Source organism: Stigmatopora argus, chromosome 12 (assembly GCF_051989625.1).
Source record: "Stigmatopora argus isolate UIUO_Sarg chromosome 12, RoL_Sarg_1.0, whole genome shotgun sequence".
NCBI classification, from domain to species: Eukaryota; Metazoa; Chordata; class Actinopteri; order Syngnathiformes; family Syngnathidae; genus Stigmatopora; species Stigmatopora argus.
The window spans coordinates 6,877,623-6,900,822 of NC_135398.1; the positions used below are offsets into that span (position 1 = coordinate 6,877,623).

Here is a 23,200-nt window from a genome sequence, read left to right on the forward strand (position 1 = left end):
TAGCATTTGTTTAATTCAAATAAATGTAATGTATATTTAATCAACTATTTAAATTAATTGAATAGTTCAGTTAAATATGCTTCCATTAGATGCAAAAAGTGCATAACAGAATTGTGCATGCACTTTTGCCATGAAATATGCGCACTAGCGCCCCCTCACGACAAAGAACATGAGTACGTAATTATAAAAGGCTAGGGATGCCGTGGGTGAGTGTCACTTCAGAAGAGGAAAGAAGAGAGAGGAGAGAGGAAGCGACTATCAAATGTGCAAATGCTTCTAGTTGTCTGCCAATTGGGAATGATATATCCGCCTTAATTTCTTAAAAACAAGATAAGGATGATGAAGATTTGCTGCCTACTGAAGCACACTTTGGAAATGAGCCTCTGTAGAGAAGAGACGCTGGTTTTCACTGGCAAGTTGAATTAAGTGTCTTACCCGTCCAGCATCCATGCAGAGCAACAGCAGCACTCTGGAGCCGGCACCCCTGGATGCGCTGAGCGCATGTGGGGGGGACCAGGATGAACGTGAACTGTCCAAACTGGTCAACCCTAATGGAGTGGGGTCAAACCTGGCCACCTTGAACCTGTCCCTTGACTGCTGGATCCACATCCTCTCCAAAGAATCCTCGGTGGATCTGCACGGGGACAGTGGCAACACAGCGGTGAGTTTTGTTGAAAATCCTGGATTTTTTTAAAAAACAAATAGTCATTGGGAAATTTTGGATGCTCAAAGTTTATGCTTACTTTCTACCTACCGACATACATTCATGTATGTTAGCAAACTGTATATACTACAAAAAATATATCTTTCAGCTCACCACCGGAAATTTAGTTGCACATTTGTTGTGCTAGAATTAACAATATGGTATATACATAGATTTATAGATATATACACTGCTTGGCCAAATTGGTCAAACAAAAATTAAATGCATTTCCGGACTAAAAGTCACATTTTTTTTTAAATAGTTTGGATGGACCTGTGAGTAATAAGTGCGACCTATATGTGTTTTTTTCACTCTGACAACCCGTAATGTTGTTGTTTTTAGGCTGTATTTAACTAAAAAAACAGTTTCAATATCTATTTAGCCTGTTCTTAGCAATTTTACTACTGTTACCTTAACGTATGTTTGTTCTTGGTTTCTGATAAGACAAAAAAAAAAAAACTCCCAAAAATGCAATTTATACTTTAGTGAGATTTACGTATAGTCTGAAAAATATCCTACATTAAAATGATTTATTAAATTACATTTTGGTCATCATTTTTTTTGGTTTTCACTAAAGTTTGTGTTGCTTTGATTCTTAAGGTGCGAATCCTCATTGCTCTAGTCTACCTCGTGGTGTGTGTTCTGGGGCTCGCGGGTAACCTCCTGGCGCTCTTCCTGCTCCATTTCCGTCGCCGAAGTCACCACTATTCTTCCATCGACTGTTTCGTGATGAGCCTGGCTCTTACTGACCTCCAGTTTGTTCTCACGTTGCCCTTCTGGGCCGTGGACACGGTGCTGGACTTCCGCTGGCCCTTCGGCAGGGTCATGTGTAAGATCGTGAGCTCGGTCACCACCATGAACATGTACGCCAGCGTCTTCTTCCTGACCGCCATGAGCGTGACACGCTACCACTCGCTAGTCAACTCTTTGAAGATCGCCAACCCGAGGAAGGCAGCTACCGGAGCCAAGTGGGTCAGTTTGGCTATTTGGGTAGTCTCGCTGGTGGCAACGCTGCCTCATTCCATCTACTCTACCACTGTTCAGGTTTGTTGACCTACCGTCATTCTATTTTTTAAAGTTAGCAAAGATAAAAAATATATATATATATTTTTGGAGTTCCCTCTGTAGATAGATAATAAGGCTCTGCTCCAAGTCCACATAACTCGGGTTCTGGATCAAGAGTGAGTAAACAGTGGAGCGGTATCGGTCTGTCAGGAAGAGCCGAAAGACTGAGCTCTTACTTTACCAGTCAATCCACGTTTCAACTCTTATCTATGGTCAGAATTTGTTGGTCAGGATGAAAGAACAAGGTCATTACTACAACTGACCTAAATGGTGAGAAGCTTGGTCATCAAAGAGGGTCTCAGTCTAGACTGTTGCGTCTTTGTTTTGATGTGTTCTTCAGATTAGATGGGCCAGGAATGACGAGGCCATTTTAGGTACACTACCAGATAGGGTACTCTTAAAACAAATGCCATTGGATATCTAATTTAGATCAAATTATACTAGAGACATATCCATTTTTAGAGATTTAGATCATCAACATCTTTTGTATTCACAGGTTTCTGCTGACGATGAGCTCTGCCTTGTAAGGTTCTCGGAATCAGATTCCGGTCACTTGGATCCTCAAATACTGCTCGGCCTTTATCAAATGCAAAAAGTGCTTCTGGGATTTGTATTCCCTTTGATAATAATCAGCGTGTGCTACCTCCTCCTCCTAAGATTTATCTTGAGCCAGCGCGTAGTGGGCAGCATAATAGGTGGCAACACGGTGGAGCCATCGGAAAGCGAGCGAGGTCGACACCGCCGCCGTTCCAGAGTTACTCGCTCTGTGACTATTGTGGTTCTGTCCTTCTTCATCTGCTGGTTGCCCAACCAGGCTCTAACCCTGTGGGGCGTGTTGATCAAATTTGACCTGGTGCCCTTCAGCAAAGCTTTTTACAACGCGCAGGCCTATGCATTCCCCCTGACTGTGTGCCTGGCTCAAGCAAACAGCTGTCTCAATCCAGTACTCTACTGTCTGATCCGCCAGGAATACCGTACTGGACTCAAGGAGCTTCTGCTTCGTGTGTCTCTCCCCATCCGAAACATGTTCACCCACATTTTTAGGGGAAGGCGGGTGGAGGTAGCTCCCACGAGCATGGTCATGATACACAAAGACAATATGTAATTAGGTGGGTTTTTATTCTACATGGAATCAGTCAACCCACATTCTTAAGCTATACGGTCTAAGCAAAGCGGTCTTCAACGGCCATAGTGGGTGCAGGTTTTTATTTCAACTGATGACAATCTAGTGCACATGTGTCAAAATGGCGGCCCGGGGGCCAAATCTGGCCCGCCGCATCATTTTGTGTGGCCCGGGAAAGTAAATCATGAGTGCCGACTTTCTGTTTTAGGATCAAATTAAAATGAATAGTATAGATGTATATTAGATTTCCTGATTTTCCCCCTTTTAAATCAATAATTGTCATTTTTTAATCATTTTTTTCTGTGTTTTTAGTTCAAAAATAATTTTGTAAAATCTAAACATATAAAAAAAAGCTAAAATAAACATTTGTTTTAGATCTATAAAAAAACTGAATATTCAGGGCCAGTTCTTTTAATCAATTTATTAAAAAAAATCTAAATATAATATCTAAAATGATCCGGCCTACATGAAATCGAGTTGACGTTAACGCAGCCCGTGAACCAACCCAAGTCTGAAACCCTTGACCTAGTGTCTTGAAACTGCAATCAGTGCAGAAATCACATTGGTTCAACTTCAGTGCTGCATCAGTTGGAACAAAAACCTGCACCCCCTGTAGCCCTTTTATTGTATGGACACCCATGGTTTAAGCCATGTCAAGATTAGTGAAAAACAGCAAGTCATTGACAACCTCTATGTATATTTTTTTTCCAAGTGTAAAATCAATTATAGCACAAAATTATAAGTATTATCTGGCAAGATTCACTACAACATGGCTTGAGATGCGAATTAAAAGTGCTCCATCACCATGTTCATAATGCTAAACACTTGTAACCCCTTGTATCATATTTCTGTAGAAAATGCGATCAAGCCATTCAAAATTAACAGTTCGCAGAAGAAAAAAAATATTATTAATTTGTGACTAGGGAACCACAAACAGACAGCAGTTTCCTATTTAATGTTTTTTTTCTAAAATTGTTCCTATTGTCCCTTTGTTATTCCTTGTCCTCCAATTGTTGTTTTGTGAATAATATCATTTCTAACTTTCAAGACCAGGCCATTTTTTTTGCTACGCACATTTCACCAAATTTTTCAATAAACAAGTACAAGTAGAACCTATTCTTAATCAAACATTCATTCATGTTCTGTACCGCTTATCCCCACAAGGCTTGCGGGGGGTGCTGGAGTGGCGGAGCACACCCCGAATCTGACCAAGCAAAAATCACTTCTATGGTCAATTGAGTTTTTTGTTAATATGTACATCAAATGTTTACGCAACATCTGTTAAAAAAATGGCACTTATGTACAATGCATCCTGATTGTGGTTTCTTTCATTTACCTCAGCAAGAAACAGCCGTTCCCATCTTTGCCTTTGGTGTGCATTTCACTGTGATTTTGTTCTGTGAAAAGCTACTGGTGTATATTTATCGTGACATTAAATAAAAGTGCTGGACAAAAGAGTGCTGTGATGAAAAGCAATCCTACCAAATGATTTGGAAAAAGGTCTGCTTATTGCGTAGAAAGCCATTCTCAACCAGTTCTGCCCTTTCACAACCTTTCATGTCTGAACATAGATATTTGTCTATATAGCTGCTCACAGATGGGGGATGACATGTAAATACCAGCTAGGCAAATGCATGCCGCCACCAGCTCTTCTTTTGTGTGCTCTATAGCTGTAATTACCTTGCCAAAGAGAAACGACGCCATGTAAAAGGTCACTTTGTGTAACTATAAGTGAGGGGGTCATAAAAAAAATATTGAACAAAAAAAATTCTCGGTATCGACGGGTACATTGGAAGTAAAGTTGCCAAATTCGTAATGTCATTTCACCAAATGTAAGTTCATTAATATGCGCAGATCAATTGATGCAGAGCTCTTCTTGTTTGTCTTCCTGTCTTATGTTTTTCTTTTGTCAAGGTGGATGCTTAACACACAGCAGATTTTCTGACCTTTTTGGTTTAACTTAACTTTGGTCTATTTTGCAAGGCCCTGTCAGCAAAGCCCTGGCAAACACGGCAAAGCTGTTGTCTCAGCACTTTACAGCCGAGGTGATTTTTTAAATAATTTTAATGAGGTCTTTTTTTTACAGACAACTAGCTCTGACAAATTGACATGACCTTTATAAAGTCCAGCCTCTTTCCTCTAGAAAACTAAATTCCAAAGGAACTTTTTGCTATCATTCAAGCAAGTTTAGGCAAGAGATATGTTTTAAAATTTGAATTTTAACTAATGTGTTAATTTCGTAGTTCCTCAACAAATTAACCATGTAGAGACCATGGTCTCAGTAAATTTCATGTTTATTGAAAAGGGTTTTCTTGTTAAAAAAAGCACATTTCTTTTTAAAAATACCAAAAAGCTCCATTGGAAAGATCTCTATCTAGAGATTTAAATATCCTCTGCATAAATAATCTCATAAGAGAATTTTCCACATCATTTTGCATGTATGTATTTGCTTTACAACTGGTCATTGGAGGTTGTTTATTATTGCCAAGTAATCAAGTCTTGTTCTGTTTTTATATTGACCACACACACACTAACTGTCTGAAAGTACAACTTATAACACTGAAACTTTAGGAAACACATTAGCAACCCTTTTACTGTTACAGGATTAACATTCATAAATTCACTGAGTACCATTAAAGGTGACATATGTCCAATCCATTTAGACTGGGAGGGCTAGTAGCAAACCATTGCCATTAAATACCATTGTCAGAACCCTCCCAGTAAAGATGGATGCAAATGAGAACTGTGTGGTGACCTATTTTCAGAGACAGGTTGTGACTGAGGGGCAGCTCTTTCATCTAATATACATTTTTATGATTGACTTAATGGAAAGAGAACATATGACATGTGACACAAACACCTGTACTCTCATGTGAATAGAAATATTAAAGTGAATGGGGATGGCGGAGTTGACATGCTGACCTAAGACATGCTAATACAGTTACCTGTACTTGTATAAAAATCATATTATTATGTTCGCTGAATAATTGCCAATGATAGTGTTCCTGTTTGTGGAAAATAGGGCACGACTAACTGACATGGTAAAGACAGAAGATAAGGAATCATGACTCCAGGGTTGTGCTATTAATTTATTGCCAAAAGACAAGTACAAAACCATTTTCCTGAGATAAAAATATGTAGTGTAACAATGATGTATTTACAGGAACAAAAAAAAAATTGTCTTACACACAACTGCCCTTCCGACGAGATGTCTTAAATTACATGAAATGGATAAAATCCATAGAAGGCGTTTTGTTTCCCAAAAGGGACAAAACATAGAGCTCAAAGTAAAAAATGTACATTTAATAAGGTGCACAGGTGTCAGTGCAGCTTATTAACATACAATGGATATAAAAAAGTACACATACTCCTGTTGAAATGCCGTACTTTTTATTTGGGATTGATAAAAAAATGAATCTAAAAAAAAAAGTGAATGTTTGGAAGAGTACTAAGGCTTCATTCTTGTCACGCCGATCCATAACTTAGAAATGTGACATAAACAACCAGTATTTTCCTTACTGCAGCTTGTTTGATGTTGCAGCATCAGGCTCTTGGAAGCGTCCATGAGCAATTTTCTTTTCATCTTGCCATTAATTTTGGAGGGACATCAAGCTCTTGATTATGCCACTGATGTGCCATATTTTCTCCTCTTGATGCCGACTGCTGTCACCGTGTTGTTTGAGGTTGTGCAAACTTGTGACAGTTTCGTATTTACTTCCTTCTTACAAAATATTTTGGTTTCAAATGAGTCGTACAAGTTTTGAAATTGTTCCTCTCGATATTGATTTTGTTGTTAGCCACAAAACCTGACATTTGAACAGGAGGCATGTAATTTTTTTATATTCATATAATGGTATTTTTCCCATGTATCATTTTGTGATGTAACCGAGGCGACTACGTCATTGTGGTTTAAGATATGGAAGAATAAAAGATATACAAAGAGAGTTCCAACGGGCATAAAGAGGTAACACACCGAGCATCCTTTGTGATCATTCAAGTTTGTTTCTGAGGGCACATTTTTGCTGAGCTCACGACCTTACGTTACTTTTCATCTTTCACCCCTACGAGAAGATCTTTCCTTTCTTTCTTTACCGTGACTGACTCTTCTTTGACGGCGTCTCGTTTTTTTCCCTCCTTAACGATCTTACCTTTGAGCTTTGTATCCGTGGCGAGAGCGAGCGGGGGCTTTGTGTCGCTGCTTTCGCACAAAGTTGGCCCCTCCCACTTTGGAATGTCCAACTCCAAGTGGTGCATGAGCTGCTTCATGACATCATCCACATAGCCGTTAATACGAAGGTGAGCATGCTTGTCCTGAAAGGGAGAATTCAATTAAATATTTAGTTCATCAATTATTCATTCATCCATCCATTTTCTATACACCTCAGTCAGGTCACTAGTGAGGTGGAATATTCCCCATTGTGACGATTAGGGTCTTCACATATATGGATTCAATACATAATTAACAATCGCCATACCTGTCAACCTCAGCCAATTGCTCGGTACTCGGCCGTTTGGTCGACGGACTTTTGGTCGCCCGGAAGGTTATTGATAATTACCATTTAAAATTGTTGCTCAAATTCCCTAAATACAAACTGTGAATTATTATTTAGTCATACTTAATGCCCTATTAATTATTAGGCTAAAGAAAAGCTCCAAATTTCCCGTACTTTGATTGTGTTTTGTTGGAGAACTTGTTAAGACCCTGACTGACGTCCTTTCCTAAGGGGACAACCCATGTACATACAAACTCTTATACACCAACACGTCCGCTCAGTGAAACTGCTCAGGGCCATTGTTGGCTTTTATTGATGCGTAGACTGTGTTGTTTTACCTTGTTTTGTCGCCAGTATTTTGGTCGCCGGACGTTTGGTCGCCTGTTGTTTGGGTCCGGGCGACCAAACGTCCGGTCACGCAATTGCTCCCCTTATTAATGATTGCAATTCCCCTAATTAAAGCGATAATAAACCACCCAAACACAACGGGGCACATATTTACTCGCATAGGGCGCACTAAAATGTTCCCCAAAGTGAACGTAGTGTGCAATCAGTCGATGCGCTTTTTGTACGTAATAAATTCAAGATTCTATAGATGTCGCCGTATGACGCTGACAGCTTGACTGTCTGGGTACATTGCTTACTGACACGCTATATTTATGTAGTGAAAAGGCGAATGTGTAAAAGGGAAATCTGCGTGCACACATCATGCTTAAAGCTTGACAATATTAACAGTCGACCATAAAGTTTTCGTCTGCTACTAGTGACTAAGACGATCCGGATTAGAGCCGAAATGGGTAAAACAACATCGGTTTTACAAAAAAGGACTTTTTTTTAAACAATTGTTTCCCGTGCATTAGTTGATTTACGGTGTACACGAGTTGAAATGATCAAAAACTTATAAAATACGGGAAAACGTGTAAGTTGACAGTTATGAATCACATCTAATTATTAGATTGTATAGGAATAAAACGTACGTGCTTGGTGGGTTGCAGATTGACAATGACCACTTTCCCGCCTTTACGCTTGGTGAGCAGGGGAAGGTCTCCGCTGGGTTTGATCTGCATGGAGGTACCCAGTGTCAGTGCCAGGTCGGCTTGTCTTGTGGATATAAAGAACATAAGATTCAATTTTTGTTTGAAAATGGGGACAGCATCTTAGAGCAATATAGAGGCTGTGTTTGGACTTCAGTAAAATGGAAAAAAAGAAACATATCTGACTTTTATGAACTTGCTGGAGCGCGAGTCGTGTGGTAATTATGCATGTAATATTGAGGAACAAACAAATGAGTCACAGTTCCTTGTTCACATTTGGAGATGCATTGTAAAAAATTTACCTGGAAAAAAGGTTTCATATTGACACTGTTAGCAGATGGAGACATTAAAAGGACAATGATGTTGCCATTAACCCCAAAGAAGATTTTTACGGGTTTAGGTGAAAGGGCTGACAAGACTCCAAACCATCTTAACCCTGTATAGGGCACTCATTTAAATATCATGAAATTTAAAAAAAGACTAAACTTAACTTGAGAGCATTATTAGGGGCTATTACCAAGTTAAGTATCACATTTTTAAGTGATACACTGTGCACTTTTAAACATAATTTCCAATTTTGCATTTGAACATGATAAAGTGCATATTGCAAAATATTTGACTTCCACATTTAGCTAAATTACGCAAAGCAACTTCCACCTGCAGGCATTGAGGTCCTTGTTTATTACAAAATATGTAGTAACTGATTCTCATCTGCAATAGTGTATGAAAAAATGCCAAAATATGACAATATTTCAGTTTTAAAAAGACAACCATCTGTAAAGAGCTCTGAGTCAAAGTTTACCTGCTTGCATTGTCTGCTTTGTTCAAATCTCTGTCAGGAAGTGCATCCTCCCAATCTAATATGGTGCTGATCAACTTCCCTCTGTCATGAGAATCGTAAGAAATATCCTGCTGAACATTTGAACTTAATTATTAAATAAAGCATTTTTGTGTGAGTATACCTGCAGGCTCGCAGTCCCCTAGAACGCACCACATCGCAGTAACGTCCTGTTGGTTTGAGACCCATCACTCCAATCACCTTTTCCCGAACAAATTGCCTAGGAAAGCACACCGCAATAGATTTTATAATTGTTTTTATACTCATTCATGTTAGCACAAGCAGATTTTGTATGCGTGTCCATACCGGCAACATTTCTCGCACTCCTCCACGAACATGTTCCCATGAAGCTCTGATAACAAGTCTCTGTCAGGGCCAAAGACAACAGTCCGTCGTAAATTTTACATGACAACTCTTGAGCCTTAGTTCAATATGCTTGGCTTTTTTTAACGAATAGTCTATGTAGTGCTGATATTGATTTCTGTGCTCCACTAGGGCCGATGGCTGCGGCCATTCTCTTCCTGCTGTGCGCTTGTTATTTGAAAAGTTGGGGCAAAACCGGTAAGGAGGAGATGTATGAAGCTGCTCCCAGTTAGAGCAGGTCTTCTATTACAGGCTGGCTACTCCGATTGAATGTGAAATTGGATTTGCTGCTTGAGGCCATGGTGTAGAAATGCAATAAGAATTCTAAGTTTTCCCCCCCCAGTGTTGTTTTTAGTTTTTGTGCATTTTTTAAGCAGTTAAAAAATATTGGGCGCTATGGTGTGTATCTTAACCCTATATAGGCCACACATTTAACTCATTGTCTGACCATAACAGACGTCCAATCCATTTTGGAAGTGAATTCTTACATAATAGTTTTATTTAAATATATGTACGCATTATGAATTAATTAATTTTTCATCCCCCCTATCCTCACGAAGGTCGCAGAGGTACATATACATAAAAACATGTTTTTTTAATCCAACTGAATATGAAAATATATAACGATCACTATTTGGCTTGCCATTGACGGCACCCGGTGTCCAATCCGTACGACCCTTCCAGTCAAATCTAATTTCAGGCACGTAGTAAAGAGATGTGTTTTATCTAACGAGGGTCCCTTGAATTGAGCTATTGATTAGTCATCTGTTTTCTCTGGGCAAAAAGTGGAGCTTTTACAAGCCAATTAACCTTGGGAAGCCGGATCGAACATGGAGGCCATCTACATTTTGGCTGATGAGATACTTTAAGTATCCGGCCCGTTGGAGTCCCAGCAGGGCCATGTGAGTAAGGCTGGGTCGGGCGTCTTCAAATGTTGTCTCAAAGTGAGGTGTCTCTCCCTTTTCCTCCAAAGTCCACACACCCTTTGGACCCCTGATAGAAGAAAAAAAAACATTATTATTTTCTGATTTTTTTATCATCAATCTGGACGGCCAATCTCAATTTTTGCCGTTCACATTTTTTTTCATAAATCAATCTATCGAAAATAAAATAAAAATAATTTCAATGTGCTAGTTTTCAGGGGCAAAATTCCCCCAGTCAATAAATAAACATTTGCCTGTGGTTGGCAGATAATTTACTGTGTATATAGACCCCAAAACTGTAAATACAATGACAATAAATGGCATGCTACTCTACTAGTGGAGGGCAACAATCTGAATTGAGGATTTTTTTTTCCACAATTACAAAGCACATTGCTACCCACTAATTTTCTAAACTTATCTTCTTGTACCAGAAATGAAACGTGAATTCTCGCTGCGCAACCAGATCCGTCTTTGCAGTTGAAGTTCAACAGTGCGCCACGCTCTCCCTCTCTCTCTTTTATGTTCAAAACAGATATTATTCATGACTCCTTATCAGCATGAGGGAGATGCTGCCAGGATGCGAAGGCCATATTTGCATCATTTAGGGAACTTTAAGAAGAGGAAGCTCAAACGCTGCCAAATTGCTTATTGGCTCCACATTTACATGTGTTAGCAATTTCAATCCATGTTTACATTAATGTGGGAATGCTATGCAATGCATTGGTTTAATGAGATTGCTGACGATTGTCGAGGTGATTGACGGCTGGACAAATCAAATATATATTGGCCCAGTAGGAGTAGCAGCACTGGTGGAGAGCCATTGAAAATATGAATCAATAAATGCCAAACATGAAAAATAATCCAGGTAAAAAAAGGGCCACAAAACGCACTGGTGACTTGAAAAATATTACACTTGGAATGCTTTGAACATCCATCACCCTCTTCTGCTAAAACTTTGCTACTACAAGGGGATTAAATTCATTTGCTTAATTTGTCTCATCTCGTTTTCTGAACCACTTTAGCCTCACTGGGATTGCGGGGGGTGCTGGAGCCTATCCCAGCTGACTTCGAACCAGAGCCGTGGGCTTGATTTCTGCTGGTGGCGGTATGATTGTGGGTGCGAATGGTCATCAGTCGCTCTGTGCGCCCAACGGTTGACTGGCGACCAGTCAAAGTCGGCTGGGATAAGGCCTTAAATCCATGAGACATTTTTCAGGTTCGAATAAGATAATTAATAAAGGTTTTTTTTTTGTCCAATTATTTGGATTGAATTTTAGACGGTGCAAAAACAGTCCTACCAGAGAACATTGAAACAGTTGTTCTTAAAGTTTCAACAATTGCGCATGGTAAATTTTTTGTATCAAATACAATAACCTCATAAATATATATATGTACACACACAAATAATAAAACATGTATTGCACCAGAATATAATTATCTCCCAGGTGGAGTCAGAGCCAAATATTTGATTTCTGGGCGCATGCTTGTGTGACAAAATGAACTGGGAAAAAAATGAACATCATCAGAAAACAAACACGACAGTGAGAATTTCTTACCTGAAGTCGGGGATACCTACTGAGGTACTGATTCCTGCCCCAGAGTGCACGACCATGTACTTGGACTCTTTTATCAATTTAGCAAGGCTTTCCACTTTAGTTTTTACATCTTCGGCTCCATCAAATTCCTGCGTATGTCACATTTGTTATGAAAAATGATAACGTAGTGATACTAAAGTGTTAATATTAAAATACAGCAACAATAGAACTAATGATCATTTGTAGTCGTTATTTGAAGGGACAACTTGGAATAAAAACGACATTTGTTGCATGCTATGTAATAATATAAAATCGTGTATGATTGAAAGTTCTAAGCGTCATTAACGAGGTTGGAACAGCTTGGTACACACATGAAATTAATTGAAATCGGCTAACCGTCCAGCTAAAAACCTTCTAAAACGTAACATAACAGCTCTGGTAAAATGAAAATTACCTCTGGAAGTCCGCATACACCCTTGTCTGCATAAGGAGAGAGGCCAGCTGCATAATTCACAGACATTATTGTTGTTTTTATTGTAAACAAAAGGCTCCAAAGGGTAGCACAGAGGAATAGCCGGGCGCTTGTTTTTTAGAATTGCGCTGTCGTCATAACTCCGCGACCAACAAAGGTGCGTTCACTCACATGGGAAACTAGCATTTCATGACTGTCTCTTGAGTCAACACAGAATTTGTTCCAATAAATCTTTATTTTTCACTTTTAAATAGCCAAAAATTAAAAAATAAACAAGTGAATGAAACAAGGTGATCATCCGTACAGCTACATGTGCATATCCGTCAAGGTGTCTGTAACTCTGAAAAACGACCCACTATGTCGAATGTATAATTGAATAATCCTGAGAAATTCAGCGTGAAATCCAATTTGAGAGGATGAAACAATCAAGACTGATGACGAAAATTACACACGAGGAAACACACCAACACTAAAAAGATATCAGAATACTTAAACTCACTACTAACACAAACAGTAAAATAAAAGGTGGTGGTATTGTTCTTTAACTTCCAGACTTCCAAAGATTAAAAATCCTTTTTAATCCCAACTGACACCGCAACATCATTTCTCTGACACATTTTCTACACGTTTAAATTGTCAAACCTAATAATCTCATCACATAAAACATTCTCAAGCGAAGGTTTCAGGCATTTAAGTCTAACCATATAGAAGAGACTAATATTGCTTGCAAGAAGCGGAAAATAAAGACAAGAATTCAACAGCATACATTTCAGGGGTGTTTAAAAGAAATGAAACAAAGCAAAACCAAAAAACAAAAATCAAAAAAAAAAAACCCAATTTGTTTAGTCAGGCTTGACACCTGAGGAAAAAACAGTTCTATCGAGAAAGCACTGCCATCCCCAGAAACCATGGTCATTTTACGCAATCTCTGCAACCAAAATGACAAAACACACTCTCTGTGTTAACCAGAGAAGACACAGCAAAGATCAATTTCTAAAAGTTAAAATGTGAACTCATCTGACCTTTAGTCCACTTGACAGAGTTGCAAACTGTTTTCCAGATCGAAGATACAGGAAAAACATGGACTCCAAGGTTTTCTGGCATGCAAACTGTGACGTTTGAGGAAAGTCTCTCCCATTATTGTTTTTTGTTTTGTTTTGTTTTTTTAGTTCCTGCTGCAGGAAGTCAATAAGACTTCTTTGCAGTGAGCAAAAACCACAACCAGAAAGGGAAACTAGTTACAACGAAAGAGATGACGTGAAGGATTTGTAAGTGTTTGCATCAGTGCAAAGTGGCATCACCCCATTTGACCTCTCACATTAGAAGCAATATTTCGTTAGCATCTGTAGTGTAAGATCAAAATGAAAACTTTTTTTCTTTTTTCTTTTTTTTTTTTGCTGGTGCAAATTTCAGCAAATCCACGCGAGCCCACCAAATTTAGCTTTAACAAAGAGCGCGCAAGCTAAGGTAAATTCATCTCATTTCATTGGTTTACAAACAGGAGGCGTCAAATATTTCTCACTTGCAGACCTCAGACCTTTCGGACGACCCGGGCAGTAAAAGGGTTGGGGTCGTCGCTGCGTGTCAGCAAAGATTGGTCTCGCTCTGGAGAAAAGGCATGTCACGACTCCTCGTTGCCCGAATCGTCTTCGTCGTAGCAGCAGTCGCCGTCTCCGTCTTCCACGTCGTCGTCGTCGTAATAATAGTCATAGAAGAGGTCGGAGCCCTCGTCGGGAGGCGGGGCGCGAGTACGGACGCAGTACTCGGCGAGCGTGGTGGGTACCTGAACGCCATCGCGTTCCGCCTCGACCTTGGTGGCCAGTACTTGTTTCCTGTAGACGTTCGACACGGAGAGTTTATCAAGTTATTGAAATGAATTAGTCGCTAGTAGACGTCCGATTCATTTGAACTGGGATGGCTGCCGGCAAATGAACAAGCTCGGACGTCTATCCCTGCCAATGGCCGCCGTGGAGTTAACAATCATCAATTTTAATGACTATTTTTGCATGTGAAGTCCTACCTGATGATTTCAACGTATTCCCGGTCCTTGCCCTTGCTGTCCCTCCATTTGCGGTACATGACCGAGGCATCCACGTTGGCAGGAGAGAAGGTGTTTGGCTCATTTAGCAGCGAGATTACGCTCAGCAAAATAGTTCTGGAGGAACAAAGGACAGTCACAACTTTAAAGTTTGACCCTCTTGACATAGAATTTCTGAAAACTCCTGTGCCCTTTTTAATTAAAGAACAGATTGTGCATTTAATGACACAAATATGTAAAGAGCAGCATTACTTGTGAATATTCACGATATACCAATACTTGTTAGTGTTGATAATTGTTGCTGAGCATAACACGCAATGAAACCTTCCTTGATTAAAGTTCCATTTCGGTGTCCGTGTGGTATTCAGCAGATAATTACATAGCATGATTTGTGGTTTTAGGCCAATTAACCGTAGCTGACTGACGTCATGGTGTTATTTGAGAAGCTAACTTGTCGAGTGATTCTTGTTATCTAAAGCACGACACAGCTTCCCAGATTTGCTTCAAGGCTCAATTCATTGGAACTCGTTATAAGAATTCAACCGTTTATGGTTAGAGTTAGGCTCACAAGACTATAAAACTAAGAACTTTACATATATTGGCAAATTTGGGGATAATAAACGTTCATAAGTGCAGGTTATGTATTCGTTCCATTTCTGCTTTTCCGTATGTTACTGTCTAAAATACCTCAAGAACGGATAAAAGGTTAATTATAAAACTTGAAACATGATTGTAATATGAAGTGATAGAAATCTTTCAAGTTCCAGGCATCGACTCAAATTTAATTCAGCTACACAAGCAGAAATCTGAATTTTCAGAGTACTCCTGTCGCCTTTTTATTGTTGTTTTTAATGCTACTACAGTGGCATCTATTAGTATGGCTGTAAAATAACACCCCATAAACTCAACATCTATTTGGAATGTGCTTACATTAGGACTTGTGTGGCTTTGACAGCTGTTGTAAAACAGTGCCTGTACAGTGAATAAGAGCTTATAATGGCAGCATGTTGACTAATTTTCATTATGATTTTTTTTTTTAAAGCTAAGTCTGGGTTTAACATTAGAGCTTCCACTGTATTCGACACGTAAGGGGGAAAAAAACTAGCCGAGAGGCAGGCATCACATTTCCACAAATGGTGTCATATCGCCAGATGTGACATCAACATCCACCTCTTGAGAATGGAGTGCTCTGAAGACAAATGTCATAGGACAAAAAGGTACAAGTCATGACAGTTATTGCTAACCGGACATTCTGGGTAGGATTCCATCTCTCTGAAGGCAATTCTCCACTTTGGGGGTCATCCACTGGCGGGTGCAATATAGAAATACACACATCTCCATTCTAGAAGAGAGGAAATTGATCATTGATTTTGATTTTGCTGACAGGGTGGACACCTTTGACCAATGTTAGCATTAGAAATTTCCATGATTCAATTAGCAAGTTGTTTAAAATATATATCTTAGATTTAGTAACTACTGGGTTAACCTAAAATCAGCGATCGCTGCCATTTGAAAGACACAAAGACATTGAATTTTTTAAATTTTATTTAAAATACTAGTTTAGCCTTGGTGAATGAAGGTCTGTCACATACTAGTAGCCTTGAAGTTATATAAGATCACGATAAAACAAAAAAAAAAGGTGGCCTCAGACCTGTGTGCTGTACATGATACATAACATTTTATGTATTAAGTTTTGAGCTAGAATAATCCAGTGTTTAAAAGTATTCAAAACCTATGTATAAAATATAGCTTAACAATAAAATCATTATTTAATCATCTACTATCACGTTGGCTGTCAATAACAGTGCTAAACATCCACTCCATTTTGATTGACTAGGGTGGGGCAGGCAGCAAATCAGGCTTGAATTATTCTCATGTCGCTTCGAGCTCGGCTTCAACTGATTGCTACCACCCCTCCATGTCGAACTAAATTGGACATCTATTGCTGTCAATGAGTGAATACACACACACTTAATGTGACCAGCAGAGAAATCTGTAAAACAATCTACAGACACCCAAAGTTCAAAACTTTCATCGACTCCAATTCAATTTTCCACATTTTCCTGCCAAGTCCGCGTCGATGAGGACTGTAATATTGACCCACCTCATAGATATTTGGATGCCACATCTTAGTGAGGAATCTGAAGGACGGTGGGGAATATGGGTAGTCCATGGGGAACTTGATCCGCGCCTAGAACACATAACACCGACCAAAGTATGCCTCGTTAAAGTATCACACACAGGACAGCGCACATTGTCACCCGTCCAAAATCCGTAGAAATGATTCTTACCTTGAAATAGCCCCCCTCATAGTGTGTATTGGGGGGTCCGAAAATGGCCACTTCCCAGTTGTACATATCCGCTTCGTCTACTAGCGTTATTTTAAAGCCCTCGACGGGCTCCTCTTGAAGGCTCTTCATTTCCAGCATAAGAGCTTTCTGAGAACTGGCGACATGAGAGCAATCGTGCTGCGCCATACTTGACACTTGGCAGCCCCGAACTTATCTCTTCAAATCGACAGCTGTTGACTGGTTTTTTTCTTTTTTTTTCTTTTTTTTAAGGGCAAGGTTGCTAAATTTGACGCCGCGCTCGCAGCTCGAACAACCCGACACTGCCTTGCGTTATGTGACTACAATGAAAACAGGCCGAAGCGATCGTTCTCCGACGCGGCTTATGTTGATTTGTTAGCAAAATCGGATCAATTATTTAGCGTCCACTCGCTCGCTGTTGTAAACTAACCACACCATCGTGGCCGCTGAGTAACCAAAAGCTTTAGTTGTTCTACCTGTAAAAGTAGCTGCGGATATAAGCCGTAAATCTACTGGTAGCTGCTGGCTAAATAAGCTAGCTAACGAGAGACTACCTCACAACCAGTTGGAGACGATTTTTTTTCCGTACCTTGTCGCGAACAGAATAAAACAAAGCGGGTTATCGTAAAAGAGTGGCAGGTTTCAGAAGAGAATAAAGCGAGCTATTTCTAACTATTATAACCCACACAGCTGAGGCTATACACCTTTATGGCACGCGGACACAGCGAAGAATGTTGTTGAAAAGAAGTCCTTTCTCACCCTAAAAACAGGCAATTGTGCAATGGCTGCTCTGGGATTTGTAGTCCAGTCGTGGTTTGTAAATATTGCCTTTTGAGCCACCAACACTCGTTAATCGTGACAAAATTGTCCATAAAATACAATTCCAAATTAAAAATAATAAAACAAACCTAAATTTAATGAGATACGCAATGCATTGTGTGTGTTTTTAGAAAAGGAAAAGAATGCCGAGAACTACATTCACCAGTGATAGCCTCCTTTGCGAAGGCAAGTGTTGTTTGCGTTCCAGAAACGCTGAGCGGACCCATTTTTTTACCTTTCAATTACTTTTATTCTACAAAAAAAATGATAAGTTAGGACTTTTTTCCATATACAATAGCTAAAATGATAGTATTTTCGAATTTTCCATGTATAATTTCTCAGAGCAATTTCTTTACGTAGTTATCATGCGCCACTAATACAGAAAGCTAAGATGTCACATATTCAAGGCTAGATGTTTGAGACTGGATTTTGAGAAAACGATATCCATACTCAGGAAACTTACTGCATAGTATTCGAAGCATTCAAACATAGATAAAAATGGAGAAATCTGTCATTATTTTAAAGAAGACGCTCCATTGATTTTCATGTTTATCGAATGTCACCGACACAAAATGGCCGTCTAGTGTCAAACCTTGTACCCGTTGGCTCACAGCACCAATCAGACATCTGTAGATGTGCGAACAGTAGCTTTTTAGCTGGCCCCCTTTTGCCAGAATAAAACGTTTAGGTACAGTCACATTGTTGCACAAACTGTGATGGTTATGTTTCAGTTGAATGCATTTTACGTTATCTAATAATTATATAATAGTATAGCAACAACAGCTCATGGAAAAGGGGGCATCACCTGTGTATTACACTATATTTGTGCGACAGGCTCAAAGCAAGACCCAACGAATACGCAATATTAGTGATGGGCTCGACACCAAGACGACGGTCTCGCTCCGTATCGAGAAATCGGAATCGAGAAGGACGAAATAGATCCAAGGCAAGCAGATCTAACTCTCCCGAAAGGCGGACCAATCGATCTCAATGTTCGGAACCGAAACGATCCAGCCGAGGCCACGGGCCACCCGACAGCCGCGACTCCGGTAGCAGCTCTCCAGACAGAAGACGGCCTCAACAACGGCGCCGTTCAACTTCCCGAAGCGGCTCGGAGAGCGACAAAAGACGAATAACACAACGTGCCAGGAAAAAATCTAGCAGCAATTCATCAAGGTAACGTGTATCTGCCATATCTTCCTTTTTTGACGAGACGTGACAGCAAAAAAGTCATTTCATCCAGAATATCCTACGTTTTCGAATGCATTGTGATGAAAACTTGTCAGTTGTAACATAAAACCATGCCAAACACGCTTCGCCTTTCCTCAGTTCTGATTCAGATGGTCCCAAAGAGATAAAACGAGGAAGTGGCACGATGATCCGAAGAGGAGCATCTGGTGAGAGGAGGAAGGGAAGGTCATCTTCAGGCTCCCGGGATGGAAGTGTTGAAAGACCACGAGGAAGTCGGAGAAGCCTCAGTAGAGACAGACAGACGCAGAAGGAGCGGGACAGAGGTAGAGAGAGGAAATCCGAACGAGACAAAAGGACGAGGAGCCTCGAGAGGGAGCGAGGGAGAAGCGACAGAGGCCGAGACCGCGACCGGGTGAGACATCAGTCCAGTTCGGCCGACTCCTCCGACAGCTCGGGCTCCGATCGGGAGCGCAAGACGGCCCGGGACAAGGAAACCAAGAAAAAACAGAAGGAGATGATGAAGGCTCTGGAGACGCCAGAAGAGAAGAGAGCCAGGAGATTGGCCAAGAAAGAGGCCAAGGAAAAGAAGAGGAGAGAAAAGATGGGTTGGAGCGAAGAGTACATGGGATACACCAATGCAGACAACCCGTTTGGCGATAATAACCTTCTGGGCACTTTCAAATGGCAAAAGGTAGCTTTTCAAGCGTGACATTCACATCTTCTGAATGAGCTATTCTATTTTTTTATTATTATTTTTTTTTTACACCGTCTTTTTGTGTCATGTCAGGCTTTAGATATGAAAGGTATTGGCCACCTTGGAGAGAAGGATCTCAAGGAGAGGAACAAACGCATCCAGGAGGAGAATCGCAGAGAACTTCAAAAGGTATTCAAGGAAGACATTTTTCACCTAAAAACAAATCCTACTGTTATTTGTTGTCGTCTTTATAGTTTGGCCACACCAATGTACCTTTTTGTTTTAAAGGCAAATAAATACCGGGAAAAATAGCCGACAATAGAACCCGACACATCAAATTCAGCCTTAAATTTGGAGAAATACCCTGATAACACGGTTTTATTCTTACTTGAATTGTAATCCGCCACGTGCCGTAGGTCAAGCAGCTGCGTTTGGAGCGTGAGAGAGAGAAGGCCATGAGGGAGACGGAGTTGGAAATGCTGCAGAGAGAAAAAGAAGCAGAGCATTTCAAAACATGGGCCGAACAGGAGGACAACTTCCATCTGCATCAGGCCAAACTGCGGTGCGTAGCCAACACGGGTGGAATAAAGTACCGGCTGGGATCTGCATAAACTGGAACGTTTTTGTCCAGGTCTAAGATTCGAATTCGCGACGGTCGCGCCAAACCCATCGACCTCCTGGCCAAGTACATCAGTGCCGAAGATGACGATCTCGCTGTGGAGATGCACGAACCCTACACTTTCCTAAATGGGCTGACCGTCACAGACATGGACGACCTTTTGGAGGATATTAAGGTGGGTGCCGTGCTAAAAGCTAGTTTTAATACAATTTCCACATCTCGGGATTCATCTCTCAAATTGATACTGGTTTTGTGGTTCCGAAAAAATACAGTAAAGCTATTAAGGGTCATGTGAGCCTATTTAAATCAATAAAGTCATCATTCAATTAGGGTCGCATTGTTAATGGCAGTGAATCTTTCAATGAATGCTCAGTTTTGACAGACGTGTTTGGCAAAGTATTCATTGAATTTTCTATGTTGTCTCAGGTTTATATGGAGTTGGAACAAGGCAAGAATGTGGACTTTTGGAGAGACATGACCACCATCACGGAAGACGAAATCAGCAAGCTCAGAAAACTGGAGGCTTCTGGCAAAGGACCAGGTACATTTGAATAAACCTCCATCTCAGAAACATGCACTTACAGGTTTATATCCTGAAGTTGTCTTTGAATGGGATTTTCTAAATACACACTCCAATTTCTACTTGTTAGATTTGAGTGAAATGGCTTACATATTATGAGAAGTTTGGAAAGCGTTTGTTTAAATGATCCCCAGGCGACCGACGGGACGGCATCAACACGGCCGTGAGCAGCGACGTCCAGATTGTGTTTAAAGGAAAAACCTACAGCCAGTTACAAGCTCTAAATCTCAACATTGAGACCAAAATTCGGGCAGGAGGTTCCAACCTCGACATTGGATACTGGGAGAGCCTTCTTCTACAGGTGCGGGTCTACATGGCGAAAGCCAGGTATGAAAGTCATTTCAGTCCAAGTTCATTGCTTCTTCCCGCCGCCGCCGCTGCTGGTGAAAGGAAACAAACGCACTTGATGCGTAAATGGGAATGTGTTTATGTGACAGGTTGAGGGAGCGACACCAAGATGTCCTTCGGCAGAAGTTGTTCAAGCTGAAGCAGGAACAAGGGGTAGATAGCGAACCCCTCTTCCCTATCGTTAAAGAGGAGCCAAGGAATGAGGACATGTAAGTCCATTCTGTGGAAAAAAAACCATCTACAGAAATATCTGAGATACCATGTGATTCTTTACGTTACGGTTCAAGCTCACTTTGTTTATTACAAAACAAATGTATTTTTAAGACATAGACAATAATGGCTATAAATACTCCTACATTAGATACAAAATGATTGGGGGAAAAATACTCAAATGTAATGTGATACCATGTATACATGATGGCAACTTGATTAGCTAAAATAGCAGTCATAAAATGTCTCCTCACGCTGATGGTAGCCATTACCTGGTAATATTGACTTTTGTTATTAACGGCCTCTAATCTGCTTTTGTTAACGTCTAAAATATATGTCACCTTTTCCCCCTCCAGAAGTGATGTCAGCATGGCAGGTCTTTCCAGACAGTCGCCGCCAAAAGAGCCTGGCCAATCATCCAAAAAAGGGTCTGCGGCAGAGGGCGGTCCGTCCACGTCCACGGCGGAAGGGGGCGGCAATGTGGAAGGAGGAGAAAGCAGGGAGAAGAAGGATACAGAAGAAATGGAGGCGGTGTTGACAGAGGAGGATCTTATCCAGCAGAGTCAGGCCGAGTACGATTCGGGCCGTTACAGTCCCGCGCTACTCACTTCAACGGAGCTGCCTTTGGATACGCACACCATCACTCCCGAGGAAGACGCAAACCGATTGCAGTTAGCGCGTAGACAGCTGCAGGTCACAGGTAGGAGAGCAAGAAGTTGGCAAGGTGTTTGTTTTGTTTAATGTGGAACAGTGCTTCTCAAATATTTGACATCACTCAACATTTTAAAGAGTACTTAGCCTCATCACGTACCGACATGAACTCGAGGGCCTGTCTAACATTGTCAGTGGGAGGTTGGGAGTTGAAATACCTTTGTGTAGACTATTTATTTTCTTTAAAAGGCATATATTTTTGTTTTAAGGCGCCGCAGTTTGCGCAACATCATGGCATTTTAATTTAGAGAGCTCACCATTTTAGTAGATTGAAAAATTTTAGTGTTTTGCGTGCCACCAGAGGGAGCCTGTCTACATTGAGTTTGGGGCACTCATATCTTAAATTTTTACTCTCAAGTCAAAAGAGAAAATCATGCCGGCTTAAAACTTGTCTTTTCCACTAGGTGACGCCAGCGAGAGTGCCGAGGACGCCTTCGTGCGGCGTGCCAAAGAGGGAATGGGCAACGAGGAGGCCCAGTTTAGCGTGGAGATTCCCGTAACAGGCAAGATGTACCTGTGGGCTGACAAATACCGACCCAGGAAACCCCGCTTTTTCAACAGGGTACATACTGGATTTGAGTGGAATAAATACAACCAGACCCATTACGACTTTGACAACCCCCCGCCTAAAATCGTCCAGGGATACAAGTTTAATATCTTCTACCCGGATCTGATAAACAAGCGCTCCACACCCCAGTACTTCCTGGAGCCCAGTCCTGACAACAAGGACTTTGGGATCCTGAGATTCCACGCCGGACCCCCGTACGAGGACATTGCTTTTAAGATCGTGAACAGAGAGTGGGAGTATTCCCACCGTCACGGCTTCCGCTGTCAGTTCTCTAACGGGATCTTTCAGCTCTGGTTCCATTTTAAGAGATACCGCTACAGGAGATGAAACTCCGGTAGCATCATTTTCCTATGTCATGTAATGCCAGCGCTTACATTTGGGGTCCAGGGGTCTGTCAAAGTTTAAAAATGAAACCGGTTGTAAAGATCAAAATGTTAAAAGTATTTTCATTTTAAACATTCTACTTTTGTCTTGCAGTTTTGGAATAAAATGTAGTTTTGCTGCCATTGAGGGTCAGTTCTTGATTTGTTACCACTCATTAGCTCTAGGTTTCAGATTCTATTA

The 23,200-nt window shown here is 40.7% G+C and overlaps 4 protein-coding genes across 5 annotated transcripts; 2 read left to right on the forward strand and 2 right to left on the reverse strand.

The window, feature by feature from the left end:
* Window positions 1-236: 236 nt before the first annotated feature.
* Window positions 237-3,073, forward strand: LOC144085562 (relaxin-3 receptor 1-like). Its single transcript, XM_077614954.1, has 3 exons — window positions 237-661; window positions 1,304-1,747; window positions 2,265-3,073. Exons 1-3 carry the CDS (start codon window positions 449-451, stop codon window positions 2,871-2,873), a joined length of 1,266 nt encoding a protein of 421 aa, XP_077471080.1. The 5' UTR covers window positions 237-448; the 3' UTR covers window positions 2,874-3,073.
* Window positions 3,074-5,967: 2,894 nt separating this feature from the next.
* Window positions 5,968-12,705, reverse strand: sirt6 (sirtuin 6). 2 transcript variants are annotated; one of them, XM_077614426.1, is made up of 8 exons: window positions 12,532-12,705; window positions 12,099-12,226; window positions 10,430-10,612; window positions 9,563-9,622; window positions 9,381-9,476; window positions 9,221-9,301; window positions 8,362-8,485; window positions 5,968-7,202 (listed from the first exon to the last, which is right to left on the reverse strand). In XM_077614426.1, exons 1-8 carry the CDS (start codon window positions 12,595-12,597, stop codon window positions 6,933-6,935), a joined length of 1,008 nt encoding a protein of 335 aa, XP_077470552.1. In that variant the 5' UTR covers window positions 12,598-12,705; the 3' UTR covers window positions 5,968-6,932. The 2 variants fall into 2 exon arrangements, with proteins under 2 accessions (XP_077470552.1, XP_077470553.1); XM_077614427.1 differs by having other exon boundaries at window positions 7,005-7,202; window positions 8,362-8,445.
* Window positions 12,706-12,765: 60 nt separating this feature from the next.
* On the reverse strand, window positions 12,766-17,673 carry LOC144085310 (ubiquitin-conjugating enzyme E2 R1-like). Its single transcript, XM_077614428.1, has 5 exons — window positions 16,879-17,673; window positions 16,692-16,778; window positions 15,832-15,929; window positions 14,570-14,704; window positions 12,766-14,381 (listed from the first exon to the last, which is right to left on the reverse strand). Exons 1-5 carry the CDS (start codon window positions 17,062-17,064, stop codon window positions 14,171-14,173), a joined length of 717 nt encoding a protein of 238 aa, XP_077470554.1. The 5' UTR covers window positions 17,065-17,673; the 3' UTR covers window positions 12,766-14,170.
* Window positions 17,674-18,333: 660 nt separating this feature from the next.
* On the forward strand, window positions 18,334-23,142 carry cactin. The gene is made up of 10 exons (XM_077614422.1): window positions 18,334-18,891; window positions 19,045-19,597; window positions 19,694-19,789; window positions 20,017-20,162; window positions 20,232-20,394; window positions 20,646-20,760; window positions 20,934-21,126; window positions 21,237-21,356; window positions 21,714-22,057; window positions 22,473-23,142. Exons 1-10 carry the CDS (start codon window positions 18,587-18,589, stop codon window positions 22,961-22,963), a joined length of 2,526 nt encoding a protein of 841 aa, XP_077470548.1. The 5' UTR covers window positions 18,334-18,586; the 3' UTR covers window positions 22,964-23,142.
* Window positions 23,143-23,200: the final 58 nt, after the last annotated feature.